Here is a 17,473-nt window from a genome sequence, read left to right on the forward strand (position 1 = left end):
CACCACCAGGCCCAATTTTTGCAGGACAGTTGTACCATGCACCCACACTTAACTACAGCAGTTAACAGACAGATCGATGGTCTCCTTTGCTGTATTCCAAACTATTCATCGCCTTCTAGTTTACAGCTTCGTAAACATTATCTCGATTGTAAGTATAATGGGCCTCTCAAGTGATCCACCAAGGCTGCCGAGGATATGAAATCACTAGATCTTTAGGTTGCAGTACAGAATCGTAACAAGAATTTTACTTAGCTTTCCGAATAGCTGAAGACAGCACAAAAAATCATAAAACAATACTAGCTGAAGGAATCCAATCCACTCCATCGAGAAACATTTGGAATAGAAAAGTGTCTGCAGGTTTATCGCAGTTTTTTGTGCAAAATGAATTTACTGCTTGTATCACGAGTCAGATTAGGTAGAACTGTGTCAAGCAGCCTGTAGCTTTCCGTGTAATGTTTTTGAGTTGGCGCTTACAATAGAAAAAGTTTTCAACAAAGATTGTCACAAAGAAGGTTATAATAAAATAAGATCAAAACAACGTCAACAAAGTCAGTTCCTACGGAAAAATCATTGCGATTAATGTAACCAGAGGAAGGCCATTGTATGCACCATATTGTGTGCACAATATGGAAAAGGGGAATTGAATCAATACTCATTGTATCTATACAAAAAGCTGTGGCGGAAGGTGTGAAAGCATTTTCAAGTCGGTGGGATATGAACAAAAGGAATAATCAAATGTACAATTCATGTTTTACGTCAGGGTGTCCTGTCAATTTTTGTTGGAGCGCATGTTCGGCTGTATGGGACTTGTTTCCCTGTGCCTCTTCGGTATCGTAGGCAGACTGATATCGTGGGTGTTTTACTCGGCAGCAGTATACCAGTAGGATTATGAGGACTACCAGAAGGACGAGTGTGATCACTGAAGACAAAAACGAAGGGACAGAAAATAAATGAAACAATATCGGTCAGCTTATAAAAAACCAAAGCAATATTAAAAAGCCTAGGAAAATGTCGAAGAACCTTTGTTGTTAACTGTTTGACAATTGAGGTTCGTTACATGCGTTCTTATCTGAGATTGTGTGACGTTTTGGGAACTTCAAGCGTCATTTTGTGTGTATTTGATGCATCCGAGACAATTGCTCGAATACGGTGTTTACTAGACAGCCTTGTCAACAAACAGACGCATCGTAAACCCTAAAGTTGTTGGCTGGAAGCTTTCACACATTCACCAAGTTGTTTCGATTGCTGCTTCAAAAGGTTTGAAGGTTTGATATTCCAGAGAGGCCTATTTGACTGGCCGGTTGAGCAAAATCGATCTGTCGACAGCTATTACAGATTTTGATCACCGGTTTGTTCTGCAGCAATTCTGGCATTCACTTTCATGCATTTATTAGTAGCATTATTAGATTCGGGAAGTTTCAATGGAAATGTCATTTTATAAATGGAGCCAGCCTGTGCTGAAAAAACTGAGAAAGAGTACACTGCTGATTCGCCCTCACTGGGAATCACCACATGAAACTCTAGAGGGTTCCTGAGATGCGACCTTCCCGCCAGTCATTTGAACACAACGTTCAGCTACAAGCGACAGACCAGCACTGTGAATAAATCACACTTAATTAGGTTATAGCGTCACTCTTGATTAATTCACGGATCCCATATTACGGGATCACATATTGACCGGGTTCTTCGCTTCCATGCACTTCCGAGTTGTTTTGTTTGACACATTTGTCTTATGAATCAAAGTTCTGTTGCACTCGTTTGACTATAGTTGGAGGCTGTACATAACCGAAGACCAACCCGGATACAAGATCTAAGATAATCCAGAGATTCAGAACGAAGTTCCCACATAGCGAAATGCACTCATTTGCAAACCAATTTGGTTTTGCCAGAGACTCACCTAGAACCCGGCCAGGTCTCCCGTTTACAGTATTTTTAAGCAACACATTCAGTTGTTTAAAAACATCATAAACAAGAGATTTAGCTGAGTTCCAGGTGATTCTCTCGCAAAACCTATCTGGTTTACAAATGAGAGTATTTCGCCAGTTTCGAGCAATTTGGGTTCAAGTAAAACATGGAGTTGACGGAAACTCCGCTACTGTGCCTACCCGATGAGACCCAAGAAAGGCGAAATCGGTCGTGGGTTGTCGAAGAATTTTCAGCAACCCTATGAGTAGTGTATCAAGTTTTCGGGCAGTTTTGACGTTACCGCCGGTGCGGCCTCTGATTTCCAAGGGTGGGAGCAAATACGGCTAAGTAACTGCTCTCAGGCATGTCACCCGTGTGCATAATATATCTATCAGGTACAGTGTTCAGCTTACCTTAAAATTCGGCTAAATGATTACGAACATTCTGGCAGTTTGCGTGACAGAAAGGTGTTTCTAAGTGATGAGTAGACAGTGAATTCCACTGGTGTTGCTGAAGTTTTGTGATAACTCTCAGGTTGATTTATTTGATCAAAAGCGGTTACTCGGCCTCAGCAACTTGAATGAAATCACCTGTCTGTTGTTGCTGCTGTTGTCAACGATGATGATTCGAGTAGCATGTAAGCTTTTGCGTACTCAACACGGGTAAAATGACTTGTGACCTCATCAAGAAATTTTGGTGACAATCGGTAGATTTATTGCTGAGCAACGTTGCGCTCTCGATACAAAAGCTTCGTGAAGTTATTGTTCATCCAGATAAGAATTGAATTAGGACTGAAACATGAGGTGGCCTGGTGCGGCATATTCAGCTGCCTGAAAATATCAAAACCGAGAGATTCAGCTGGATTCCAGGTGAGTCTCTCGAAAAGCCAAACTAATTTGCAACTGAGTGTATTTCGCTATCTTCGTGCAATTGGGTTTCAACTAGAACATAAGGTTGACATGGACGGCGCCTACCTGATGGGCCCCAAGAAGAGCTAAAGCTGTCGTGGACTGTCGAGGAGTTTTCAGTGCATTACAAAAATTAGGATGCACTTTGACTGTTCCGTATATTTCGCAGCCCATGTCCAGATGATCTTCGAACCCGAATTTGCCAACTACAGCATTAGCATCGTAATTCCTTTGTCTCCACGGTGCAATATATTGGTCTCTATGCCGATCAGCCTGATCATTCGCACCAAACAGCGGAAAAATAAATATTCGCTTTCCATAAGTGGTCTTCGGGTTAGTAAATTGAAATCGTTATTAAAAAATCACTGACAATTATGAAGCAGACTGACTATGGTTCACATTGTTCGGGTTATGTTTACCAGGTCCACTCTTGAAATCCATGTTCGGCATACCAGACACTAGATTTAATCAGGTTTTCCATGTATAGTGTCCAGTTATGAATCGCACAGAATACAACATAGACTACCTTACCTTGGGCGAATTCAAATTCGCACTGAAATAAATTTATGGACGTATACGGACGTTCCTTATTAACTGTAGCTATGGGAAACTGATCGTCTTCTGACTGCGGAGTACATCAAGCAAAAAATAAACGGAAACTTAATGTGTAGGTCTTTGTAAGCTTTATTCAAAATAATACAAGGATGAAACTACGCTGATTTGCTCTTGTACAGTGCAACGTGTAAAACGAAAAAAGCATGCTTTCTTCGCTACAAAACGTAGACGGTAATTTGAAGCCTGTCATTTTGTTCTTTGGTTACGAAGGGAACAGCACTTATTGTAACACTCCCTAACTCTCAAGGAGTAGTTAGCTTACGCAGTCCCTGTGAAATTTAACACGACTCCACTGGTGGGAACTCCATTCGGTTTGCCCCTCCAAGCTCCCAGGATAGGTCAGCTGTTTGCGTAAAGAAAACAAAGCAACCGCAGCAAAACGTAAACTGTTGCCTAATAAAAACTATTTGCCCCCTTATGATTGCATTCCTCATTTCACATTTGTTATATACCAGAGAGTACCACTTTTCAATTGACCTCGCTGTTCATGCTGTAGAATGAGAATGCGACATATAACACTTATTGGCCTAGTCCTGTTGTGCACAAATTTAGAAGTCAACCCAATCCTTCTCTGTCTTCAATCGATAAACACAGTAGCCAAGATCTGTGCACGTGGTTCACTCACAGGTGTCATAATATGACGGAAAAGTGAGCCTGTTATCAGATACTCATTTAGAAACAGCGTGAGAATGTCGGAGAGCATACCGACTGTAATATTCTTGCATTTTTCTTGGGATGAAAACTCGAAACAAGTAAGATTATTTACATTTGATGATAGCAATTTTAGTAGTGAAAGCCATGAGTACATTCACATCGTGTACTGTTTTGGCAACTCTAATCAGACATAAATGGACTACCAAAAATCGTGAAGTAAAATGCATATGAAGCATTCTACAAGTATTCTACCGAGACATGCATGCACGAGAAGTGATCAAGCAACTTCTACAATCACTCATTCACACCCCCAAACACATCCACTTGTCGCGACTGCACAACGGATATTCGTTAGAGACACCCAGAAGAGGATGCAATAAAACGGATGTAAGGAACATGACAAGGACAAACTCAGAGATATAAAGTATCCCCGAGATTTATGCAAGCGATAGGCAGATATGGTAAAATATCTGTTCACTCTAAAATAAAAAAGGCATCGAAAAATTACCCTATGTGACGCATAAAAGAAAAAGTATACTGCAGTCTAAACGGAAGTGTGTGTTTATTTCAAAGTGAAAGACAAGAGCCTTTTGGATTAAGATTATCACAGACCTGCTGTTAGAAGCAGGCACAACATTACCATATTATGCGAGATTGGTTGTAAAAGAAGCCATGCACAGCTTCAATTTCATAAGGATTCCCTCACCATTTCCATTTTTGACCGCGGTAAGCTTAAATCAGCCGTTTCTTCTCAAAGCTTAAGAAAAACAAATTGGACCATTGTTTTCCCAACAACTAGAAAAATCCCAATGAGTGTAGCACATTCGAATTAATTTTTATTCTTTACTGTACGCATTTAAGTGGACCGTAGAAATCGATCAGTCACCACGTATTGCCTATTGTGAAAAACTAGCACTAAAAGGCATCTTTTTCTATTTGTCATAGTCTTCTGATGCGGTGTCAGACAGCAATGGCTGAAAACTGTCTGGTGATTGAAAAGTGTAGAATGGATAAGTTATAATCTTTGGTAATAGCGCAACTAAGAATAATCAGGCGAAGAATCATTTAAGCAGAGAAACTCAAGCCGACATCTGTGGCTAGACTAACAGAATAATGATCACCATTGCGTGAATCATTGACAAGTAATTATTCCGTTCAGGAAAAGTATCAGGATATGGCTTCTAGGAAGATAAACGTGATCCAGCAACGTTGGACGATTTAGATGGAAGATGAAGCATTTTCATGATCCCAAGACAACGCTTGGCAAAATAGGTCACAGAAAATATAATCGAAATAAGAAAAGAGCAATAGAATGAGGAAACCGGAAATTAAGGTTGGTAGTAAATATTGATTACTTGAAAAACTGGCTTTTGTTAAGTCAAACTCATGACAGAAGTAAAGCGGGGCCTCCTAGCAAACAGAAGGTCAAGCCACTAGACCTACCTTCAGTCCCAGAAATCAAATATTAGACAAAATTATTGATTACACCATTGAAGTGACCCTTTAAGGCATAACCAATCTCCTGAAGGGTATGCTTCGTGTCAGCCACCAGTACAGACGATTAGATTGTCAAATTTACTTTTGTGCCGTAGTTTGCACTAACAATTCAGTTACAAGTCACCACAGCCATTTCCAAAAATCTCAAATTTTACCAGATCGGACAACAGATCAGCGATTGAACAATTCTTCGCCAAAAAGTGTTTAGGTTGAAAACTTCAGACTGTTGACTCTTCTAACCTCTAAAGATCGTGAACTAGAATAACTTTCAGTAATAAAGTTTTTAACCGCACCGCTGTGATATGTTACGTCCGGGAAGCGGAAAGGTTAGTCTAAAACAGGTGTACTTGTAGCGATCGTAAAAGAGGCATTCAAGAAATTTGGCTCAAAACGAGAGTTGCTTGAATGATTAACGATTTCTCTCACCAATACCAGTACAAAATAGAACAAGGCTAAATGGTTTGCAACCACCTAACCAAAAGATAGACTTTCAGGTAACCATTCATGACAAGGAGTGGCAGTACAAATCAAGGTGAATATGCCAGAGATTTCCCAATTCATCTCAATGACAAAAATTGTTCTTCCGCGGATGAATTGGGTAGCAAAGTTCTGAATGCACATTTCAGTCGAGAATACCACTCGAATTTTTCGTGGATAGTAAAAATTCAGAAAACACATTGGGTCTGGAGAACGTTGGTTTACTATCGGTAGGTGGAGACAACATTTTCGAAATAGGCTGGTGAAAGGCTTGTCCCAAGTTACTGCACACTATCTGTCATGAAGGGACTGGACCTTTCCGTGGTGTGATGGTTCGCGCACCCCAGCGACCCACTGAGCTGTATTGTGGGGGTGCCCCCGCGATACACACCTAGTCTCTCATACCAGGTTGATCAATGGTTAGAGGTCCAACGAACACAGCCTCATGGTCCTCCAAGTTGGGGTCTGAAACACATGCATTAGCACTAAATGCAAATGCCAAACACCGCTACCTTACAGTTAGACTCTTAAGCTAAAGGCTTTGATTGTGGACCCGAATTGTCTTCCTGTCTAAGTGGGGGTGCCCTGACAGTATCCCAGCCTATGTACCTGCGGCAGCGAAGCATCGATGTTGAACACTGATGTCATGCTGTTGATGATGGCAGTGACCGCACACCATAGGATCTTCCCCTCAGTAAGACCTTTGGACAATGTTGTGTACATGGTTTTTCTCTCTTCCACTTAACTGTGTATCGGGCAGCATATGGCTCAGTCGGTAATCTTATTGTCATAATTAACCACTTGGAGTCAACTAGTACTCGACACAGGATGTTAACTTAAAATCTTTTGATACACAAAAGCTGCTGGATATTACGATTATTTTAACTGATAATTCAAAATGGCGTCAATAGCCATAAAAATCACAGGTAAAGTTGAAACAAACTAGAGCAACCAGCATAGATGAAATGGTCAGGAAAACAAGGGTAACAAGGAAGACAGTGTTAAACAGCAAATTGCAAGAGTGACCATATCCAGCCTTTGTGAAAGTTTTTGCACCAGCCCGCTTTACACGTCATTGATGTAAAGTCAAAAACATTTCTGGCTAACTTATCTCTTTTTATGGAGCTCCTGGATACCTATAATGTCAACTTCGTGAAATCAGCACGGTCATAATCTTATTAAGGTGGCTCTCCGGCTTACCGGAAAGGAGACTTCGGTTTTCGCCAGGCACTGAAGATGCAGACACCCGCGTGCAATATATACTTGAAAATATAATCGTATTGGCCTGATATTTCCTTCAGGATAAAACTCTAGAGGAACTTCGGGCATCCTCCGGGTAGTTCTGAGGTGACTTTCTGTCCACAAGCGTAGGAGGACATAGTATGACGGAACTTGGATAAAGAAGCTGCTAAACTGGCATTTAATGTAGCTAGTGTTATCAGACAAAATATTTCGTCTGCTCAAAATGGTGTCTATTGAAAAAACAATACTTATTGGTTAGAGCTCCAGAGTAATGGATGATCTGTTATTCAAAACAAATCGTGAAACCTGGATTTCTAACTGAAAGTGTGGATGTCTCATTTCCACGTAAAGCTTGTCGAAGCTTTGGTTTTATTTGAAGACAAGACCCCGTTAAGATTTATCCAGTGAGCGTTCATTTGGCTGTGGTTGGTTGATTTATATATATATATATATATATATATATATATATATTAGTGCCAGCAGGAAAAAGCATGTCTCACGTACTTCTCAAGGGTTTTGTTGGACCGTTTCAAAGGTCACGTCACAGAATGAGATAGTAAACCAACTTCACACTTATGTGATTTGCACCGACCTAGATGTAGTTCAGAGTTCGGATAGGTTATATGCTTTTTGACAGTTCGCATAAAAAGTAAGTTTCGAATTCTATACTGCATGGTATTACATAGACAACCACAGCTTTATTCAGTGGTAGTAAAATAGACATATGAGATCATTTACTGATGAAATTTCAGCAGGTTTACAGCGCGAGCAACCTTTTATCTATTCTTTATGGACTAAGTAGGATCTAATGAGTTCAGTCGTTGAGCGTGAGCGTTTTGCTCAGGCGACCTTAATTTTGAAGGGCAATAGGTTCTGTAGATCTGCTGAATGCTTGAGCCATGGTAGAACATTTTCCCAAACATTTACAGCCACTTTCTATGCCTCAAGGCTCCACGTTGAGATAACTGTTGCTGCGTCCATTTATTGATGACCTTCCTAAAGATTTCCCATCCCGTGCTTTGATTTTTGTCGACTCTGTTGTGGTATAAAAAGAAAGTTCATCAACCTGGGATCGGGAATACACCCAACTTGACGTATATAGAATAGGTCGGTAGATATACACTAATACCATGCTTGTTAGCTTTGTCATCGTTCAGCTGTAGCACCCTTCTGGTGCCTAGCCGCCATGCCACCCGAAGGAAGCACGACTGCTGGGATACTGCCAGGTTGCACAAGCCTAGACAGGGGAAGTCGACTGGCGGGGGTCGGATACGAACCACGGACCTTTCGGTCAGTAAATTCGCGCTCTAATCACTTGGGCCATCTCGCCCCCTTAGCTTTATCAAATGTAACATGTTTGCGGTTAGGAGAATCAATTGCCAAACACTCTACAGACAAGGTTTAAGAAGAACTTGGTGTAACAGTACATAGTGATTTGGGAACTCGCTAACCACTCACTCAAAAGAACCTTCATCAATCTTACCAGAAGAGCATTCATATGGCTGCATTTTGAGAATGCTGGAAGCCGTGGCCAAAGCCTGACATCAGAAACTTGGAAAAGCCGGAAAGCTCATCCTCAGGCTAGCGAATTATCGGCACACAAGACTTCACAGATATTAATACCAAATTCTCAGAAAACGGTTGGGTTCAAGTGATGAGTTATTGGTTTGGAAGGGTTTGATTAACAATCCGTGAATCTGTAGTTGAGTGGTCTTTCGCCTTTGGCACAAAAGCTTGGCCAGGTCAAGTGATTAGGTTGCTAAATTATCCGAGCTCTGCATTGGACGTGGAACTAGCTATCGAGTGCTCCTTAGAATGTCAGAGAGTATGATCCTGTCGGCTAGTCCGGGTTGCCGAAGAATACCCAAAGAGTGCCCGATGGATTGGGAAACGGGATATGATTACTTAGTAGTCCGGCCAACAGCAAATGATTAACTAAAGCTTCTGGGTGCTATTTGTGAATTTTATTGATCTGTGTAGGTCTGATAGGTCGAACCAGTAGCCTGCTCATCTGTCCTGGATAGGTATTCGTCAGACCAGCCGTTTTCCAACGATAAATCCACTGACTGTTTACCAGTCCCTTCTAAAACGAATACGGGATTGTTTTGGCCGAGAGATCTGACGGTAATGTGATCCTCATCTCTATCTATATAACAAACTAAAACAGCATTTACTGTATGAAACACATCTGATAGGTTTCTACCCGCACAAATTAGCTCTTCATTCACGTCGAACATATTCAAAAGTCTTATGGGGGGAAAACGTCACTCTCTTTAATGGCCTTTCAGTTTTTGTACAACCTTGGCAACGGATCTTTCAAACCTACTATAGGTAGCCCATGTTAATCTTTGCTACTGTGCCTGCAATATAAGTTCTCTATAATAACGCGGCAAAACTCCGCAAATACAATATTAAGACTACTATACCCTATAGTATGCTACCCTTCCTGACCGTTTGGATTCTACAGATACATTAATGTAAATCATTACCAGAATCTACTTTACGTATGAAAACACTAAGTTTTAACAAGGAGGAGATACCACATTCGCAACAGAGGAACGACGTGCACAATGATCATTCTGCGGCTGCCTGCAAAGTCTAGAGGCATTAGCTCAATAAAAAGAACATCAAAGTCTAATCGTTCAACAAACAGATTTAGCGTAAAAACATGCACTCAAGAGCCTCAATCAGTACAGGCCAGGAAATTACGGTCTCAGCGACATTCACTTGGGTTTACGGAAGAGGTACAAATATTACTTGTGGGGTAGGGAGGCCGCAAAAGACTACAATTAGCAGACACCTACTGCCATGATACACTAAACTGCAGAGATGTGATAAGGCCACGGTGCACGACACAAGCAGGAAATTTTCACTTAAAGTATTAGGGACACGAAAAGCGGATGGTAGAAACTGGAGTTATTCTCTTCTAAAGGAGTGAGGTTAGCGTGCTTCTGTAGTACCGGCTGCATAGGACATCCAAGGCCGTTAGCCGAAAAGGAAAGGTTGTCGTTTTATAGGACAGAAGGCTTTTGTCTGAGTGGAGTTAGTGACGTCCTGACGTTCGCCAAAATCCCACAAGATTACGTAGAGCTCTATCTAAACACCGCTTCTTATCAGCAATATACCGTTTTCAACTGCTACCACGCTGCTGGAAACATTAAAATCTGGAGGATGGTAGCGTCAGATCTTGATTTCTGATGGATGAAAAGTAGTTAATAAAAGGTCTGCAAGCATGAACTAAAGGCCATGCAGTCCATCGAGGTAAGTATAAAGTGGCTCCCGTTCTCAAGACGTGTCGCTATGACTGCCGCAATCAAAGAAATAGGATTGAACCTCCGTTGTAACCAAACTATTTAGGCCGCTTAATTCACGTTGAATTATGACAGCGTGTAAGACAGAACCCAGAAATATCAAACAAGATTCCGACTGCAAATCGTATAGTTGTAGAACCGTTTCAGTGCATAGCTGACAGCCAACCAGAAGGAAGCACGACGGCTGAGATACTGCCAGGTTGCCCAAAACTAGACAGGAGCAGACGAGATACCGGGGTTGGGTTCGAACCACATACCTTCCTGCCAGTAAGTTGAAGACGGTCGAGAATGGGCTTTACGGACCGCACTTTCAAACCCCGTCAGCTGTTATGGAGGCCGCATGTGCACGTGTGCCTTATAGTCCTGATTTTCCTCCACCTTGAGAATGTGTTCGATTCTGCCGACTAGTTAGTTCTTTACAACACGCCTGCGCAATTGAGTATGCTCTAGAAGTTCGCAGATGGGGTGTGCTGTTTATGTTTGTACACTTGTGAACGCGTAGGAGTTTATGGGGGCCCCCTAAAATCTTTGCTGCAAGTTGTGATGTGTGACAAGGATCTCCACTCTGTTCATTTTGTTTAAGTTCGCCATTGATGAAGTGACGAGGCGGAGTCTGAAAGGTCCCCAAAACCCGGTGTTCAGATCTAGCCAAACAAGAACCTTGTCAACCTGGAATATGCAGACCACATTGTGCTGATTTTTTGAAGAGCAGGAGGCGCAAGTATTACTGGAAAAGTTTACTAGAGTTATCTGGTCGCTCGGCCAGTGCTTTGTCCATAAAGTGCAGTCGTGCCGCGGAGCCTCTACAAATTATGAGTGGCACTGGGATTTACAAGACACAACAGCAACCATGATTGTACGCAATATGCATTTAGAAATTTGCATTAGCTTTGATAATAGTGTCACAGGCAATGTCAATGCACGGATCTCGAAACCCAAAACCGTTTTTGCCAATCTGAACCACTTCTGGCATCAAGGAGGCGTGGATTAGACTAAAGGAGGGGCTGTGTTGGTGTATGGCTAAAACTTCGCCATCTTGGGCAGAGAATCGGAGACATCTCCAGGTCTTTGACTGCATGTGTCTAGAGACCACATCAGGAGTCGGCTTGAACGAAGGAATCCGGACTGAGATTTTGAATGAAGCAGGCAGTACTTTACTGAAGGACTGCATCCATAATTGCAAGCTAAGTTGCCGGGTTACCGCCTGTCGCGAAGACTTGCTTTTCATGAGAAAGTGTGAGTGGCAGGGCGCCATGAAGACACAAGGTCTTGTAGCTATGAGGCATTAACGTTCTCATTCGGTGCTGATGTCAATGATGATAATGAATCGAATTTCTACGCATGTCTTATTCGTTGTTTTCAGCGGAGCATATACGGTTGGTTATTTGAGTTGGACAGCGTTCCGGTGTATTCATTCCGTCATACTGGCTACATTTTCACGCTTTATAATTATTTTACACGTATTAGTCACACAGGCGCTTAGAAGCCTCAACCAATGATGCCATTAAAATATTGTCATTGAAGTTAATTAACAAAATTAATGCCTCAAGGAAGAGGCAGAAGTGTGATGTCATCCTTGCCTGATTACTGAGCAAAGCAAACGTCGGAAGCACAACCGCTCTCAGAACTTCATACAAAAAGATCACTTGGACATGATTAGGGCATTATGCTTTGGTATACACCGCCAGTTCTTGATACCGATCAGCGTATCTATAGAATGTTTCAGTTCTGGTAACGTTCCCGTGGATACGCATGCGTATTCAACCCACTTTCAGGTTCTTGTCAACCATGTATGGGTAATAAGCGAATATAACTATTACCACAACTTTTCGGTTTTCTATTTCTGTGACCTATGAGTAGTTCATGAAGGGCTTCGTGGGATTTTAATGAAAAATATAACCTTACTTTGGTTTATGTGCACTGCAACCGGGCGAGCCATCACTCTGGCTGTGTCAGGTGGAATTCCGCACTCAAACCGTTTCGCACTCGCAACCAGGGGGATGCTAACGCCAAGAAATTCGCCCTGAAAGTGACTGGCCAGAGGGTCGGACAGCGTGCCGCTCCAACATCAAGGCGAGCCCCGATTGGTGAAAACCCTGAGCCAATCGACCAATCATTATCTAGTATTCGCCGAATGCCGGTTGCCAATGTCACCTGCGGAAGACGTCGCGACCTTCAATGTGAGGTCGCCGCAAATAACGTGTTTTCAAGGCGCTGTACACATATCTTCGACCTGTTTTTGAATTTCGGTATATGTTGTGCACCTCTAATGGTTGTTTTGACGGTAACACTAGCTTTTAAGGTTCAGACCGAGAACCAAGCTGAGAAAATGCCCTCATTACGAATATCACTATTACCACAACTTTTCGTTTTTTTTTCATTTTTGTGACCTATGAGGAGTTCATGAAGGGCTTCGTGGGATTTTAATGACAAATATAACCTTACTTTGGTTTATGTGCGCTGCAACAGCGTTTTTTACTGCTTGTTCCAGTTGCACCACGCCTTTGCCTAAGGTGTAATGTTTTTTTAAATATAATCCTCGGTGACTTACACGGTTTCTACATGCATGTGATGCGAGTGTTGTTGACACAAATCAGTGATACCTAATGCGCCATCCAGCGACTATGTGTAATTATACAGTCGCAAATGAGGTATTTATCGTGTAGGCCCAGTTTGTATGGGACGAACCAACGAGAGATTACTTAAGAGGTTGTGGTAATAGCACCAGCCGTAATAAGCTGATATGAGATGTTCTATAGCAGGCCGGATAAACGTACATTCCCTACAGTATGAAAGCCATAGTTTTCATAGGTAATGTTTGAAACACTTCGAAGTAATCCCCAACCCATGGAAACTGTCTAGAACGTTGCCTGCATTGAAACTACTCACCTTTCATGAAAATATGTTGAATAATTCTGACCGTTATAATTTTTCACCATCCATCGTACTAACCCATGTGTGCTTCAACCTCTTACTTCTCTATCTAGTCCATTGCTTGTCAACAACACCAGTCGACTACAACCGTAAGCCTTAAACAAGAGACTGCGCAGCAACTAGAGGCAGAGAAATAAATGTTTTGGTTGGGCTCAGCTAAGTAAATTCAACGAATATTCTGATAATAATTTTGGTACTCACCACCGACAACAATACCCGCAATCGCCCCCGCAGACAAAACGCATTTTGTATTATCGACGAAGTACTCCGAGAAAGCGCTTTTATAGTTATCACTTGGTTGTAGTTCAGTAATCGGTGAGTCCATCTTCACACGGAATTACATGATTTCGTATTGCGCGCTATTTAGAAACCTTGAGCAATCTATTTTATTGGTACATTCGACCGTTTCATCAAGTCTATCTAACACTCCTCTCCGGTTTTGGACCAACGACGTAGGCAACGATGATACGGTTTTTTACACATTCTTGAATCATTATCTATCATATATCTCAAGTTACTCATACAAAAATATAAAGTCAGGTGCCCTTGTTAGGTGAAAGTGGGAAACTGATCTATCTGCAATCGGTTCGCAGTATAAAGACGGCGAATTTGTGGCAAAAATCATCCAAGTGGACTACCAAAAATCTGCCATCTAAACATGCGGATGGGAATCCGTCAGCCAAAACGATCAGACCATCAAGACTCGAAGCTGTAGCTAAGAAGGAAGCATGTTGAACCGTGGTACAGTAGTGTAAGGTCCTTGCCACTCATATTAATTTATGCAATCAGCTGTGATGTAAAACCTTGCTTCTGTTCATGAGATTTCTTCCTGCGTTCCATCCACCAAAATTGTCTTGAACATCTACCTTTGGAGAAGCACTCTCCACCTATGTATCTATGGCCTACATACTCTACATTCAGCGACCACGACAGGGTGGTTATGAAACATTCGTGAACCTACCACAAAGAGCGCGACTCAGCAAACGGACCTACGGGCTTCATAGCTAACACCTTGCTCAATCGCTCAATGCACCCTAGACACAGAAACCTCCGAGCACGCTTACCAGCCTCATGCACCACATCACTAGCAAATGCCGTCTAACGTACGCCATGGATACACCGGGAACGACGATCCTAAAAAGGCAGCCAATCTAGTATACGACGCCTGCCATTCACGTGGATTTACATGAACATATTTGTGACGTACAACCACGTACGCCATGGATACACCGGGAACGACGATCCTAAAAAGGCAGCCAATCTAGTATACGACGCCTGCCATTCACGTGGATTTACATGAACATATTTGTGACGTACAACCTTACTTCTTCGGCAACGGTTCATGGGCTTTATTTCCCATGCTCCGAAGTTGAAGAATCGTCATCCCCTGGTGGATTTAAACCGTGCATTGTTTTTCACAGCCACGCTCCCGTTTATGAATTTTTCCGCCGTTCGAACGATTCAGTGAATTAACTTAAATAGTTGGTTGTGGAATTCCTTCACAGGTGTAACAATTACATGAGAAACGTTGATTAGTTTTGTCCCACCTTGCCCTACAACGGTAGTCAGCAACAAGTAGCTCTCAGCTAAGGTCAAAAAAGCTAAGAGGTATTAACAAGCGTTCCTGCTCTGTTATTGTTAAACGGCGTAGATTTGAAATTCAATTGTGTGGAACAAACGCACTACTCAGTCGACATTTTTGTTTGCTTTAGAAGCCCACATCTCAAGGGCAATTGTTGTTCCACATATAACAGGACCCCTAAATAAAATTAAGCAAACAGAATGCTCTCACGATGGAAAATTTGGTTTAAATTATCTCTCATAATCGGGGTACTTAAGGACAATTTAGCTTTTAATCAGAGGCTTCTGAGGATGCTAACTTCGGGGCAACGGCCATGATCCCTAACTCACTCCCCCACTGACAGAGTACGTAATGCTTCTCATCTTAGGAACGTTAGTCACAGATACGCCCCCAGCTTCGTGTATTTAAAATCAACCCCACCATGATTATACTGATGCGCCGTTACGTGAAAGAGTAAAGGCCGATTATTGAGAGTGGTATATCCACTACACAACGCCAATGACTGGCGAAAGATCCCCGGTGCAGATATTAGGACAACTGTGCAGGGATCGCTCGACTCTGAGCGCTTACAAAAATAGGAACATGTATCCACTCCTCGCACCCTGGATGCACAAGGACTCGGTTGCGCAGAATTTAGAAATTGGAAGCGAAACAGGCCCAGCCTAGCCGATTAAAAACCGACTCCAATGTTCTGGCTAACCTGGTTGTATTTATGAATCCCAGCCGGTGATCTCTAGAGAAGGCAAAGGCTCCAGCGTAAAAGACGTATTCATTCTTGATAGGCTGTGTGACTGCTAACGAATGCGATGGCCTCGCTGAGACGAAATACGCGACCAGCTCACAACCCATGCTTATGGAACCACCGATAATTATTCGTTTGGGAGTTAAGGAGTACACAACAATGCATTCGGCGCTCGCAGCGCGGGTTGGAAAATCTTCTTGCAGAAAACACGGAAAATCTACAGAACGATCAGTAACAAACATTGACATGGACGATTAGAACATTTTTGCAGGTCCGACGACCACTACTGAGCCAGCTCGTATGAACTCTACCCCCATGTTCGCACTTTAGGATGTACCAGTAGATAATAATCCCGATTAATCCCTCTCTAAAAACTTTGCGCTCCCGTGCTCCAACCCTCCTCAGTCAAAATCGGTTGGCTCACTTGATGCTGCAGTCTTTGCCGGTCGCTAGCTCGTCGGAATCTGGGTGCAGTCATCGGCCAAAATGGGCCCTTTGGGTTTATCGCTAAAAACATTACTTATTGGTTTTTTGATATTAGTCGATTTAAGAGGCCCGTCGGAATTCATGTTGGAGTTGGTCTGCTAAACTGCTCCTCCAAGTATTCGGACCACCTGTCCAGTGAACTGTTTGCAGGGGAACGAAACGGTCGCGCCCATCTTTTAATAATTTGCAGACTGTTGGTTTTCCATGGCCTGTCGATCATATAAACTGGTGTAGCTGACGCCTGTTCCTGGTAGCGAAACCCTTATACATTGGCCGGATGTTCCATGTCTACCGAATTGTCGATCTTTCTTTAGGCTATGGACTTTTGCTTATGGGGCATTTTCGTGCGTCACCGTACTCCTTGCTGATGGCCTGGATTTTTCAGCGTCGACTGGGGCTAGCGATGTCAACGATATATAGTTAGCATTTCATCTCATCGAAGGCGTTGGACAGACAGTACTAAAAGCCACTAGCATAGCTTCTTTCACTCGCTGACACGTTTCATCAAAGTGCTTGCGACCAGTGCATTTTTGGTTTACTGTAGAGCGTGGTTGAGCTAGCTCAGATTGATACTGCCACCCTGTATTACCTCTAGGAGGATAGTGGACGAACACATTTCTTGCTGGCATACGGGCGCCTGATAAAAGCCTAACTGTCAGGTGAGCCTGCAACAAGGCGTGTTTGGTATCACGGAATGGCGGCTTAAACGAGTGACTGTCCACTAGTAGTCGCAGGCCAAACGATCCTACTACGCCCGCTTTTGGTTTGCATTCGGTGGCCTCCAGGTTACGCAGTGCGAACGTTCACATTGAAAGTTGATACCCGCGAGAAATGGTTCATGATTCGCACAAAACCGGGGAAGCCACTCCCCGTTGTTTGTGTGACGAGCATCGACTCCGAATTACCAGCAGAGGTGTCACTCCAAGAAGCTCAGACAATCGACTTTGGCATTCATTTCGTCCACCAGGACCACCGTTTCCATCGTTCCTGCTCTGCGGAGGAGCTCGAATAACTCTTGCTGGAAAGGGTCGTAACTGCGGACCATCGAGGGATTGTTGACACTGCATATCGGTGCCGCTTTTATGTTGAGTGGCAGTCAGCTTGATTAGGCTGGTAGTCA

The 17,473-nt window shown here is 42.8% G+C and overlaps 1 protein-coding gene across 1 annotated transcript; it reads right to left on the minus strand.

The window, feature by feature from the left end:
- Positions 1-215: 215 nt before the first annotated feature.
- On the minus strand, positions 216-13,944 carry T265_07580 (hypothetical protein; the record flags this gene model as incomplete). Its single annotated transcript, XM_009173137.1, has 2 exons — positions 216-919; positions 13,745-13,944. 2 exons carry the CDS (start codon positions 13,866-13,868, stop codon positions 732-734), a joined length of 312 nt encoding a protein of 103 aa, XP_009171401.1.
- Positions 13,945-17,473: the final 3,529 nt, after the last annotated feature.

This window comes from Opisthorchis viverrini, assembly GCF_000715545.1.
Source record: "Opisthorchis viverrini unplaced genomic scaffold opera_v5_175, whole genome shotgun sequence".
In the NCBI taxonomy this organism is placed as follows: domain Eukaryota; kingdom Metazoa; phylum Platyhelminthes; class Trematoda; order Opisthorchiida; family Opisthorchiidae; genus Opisthorchis; species Opisthorchis viverrini.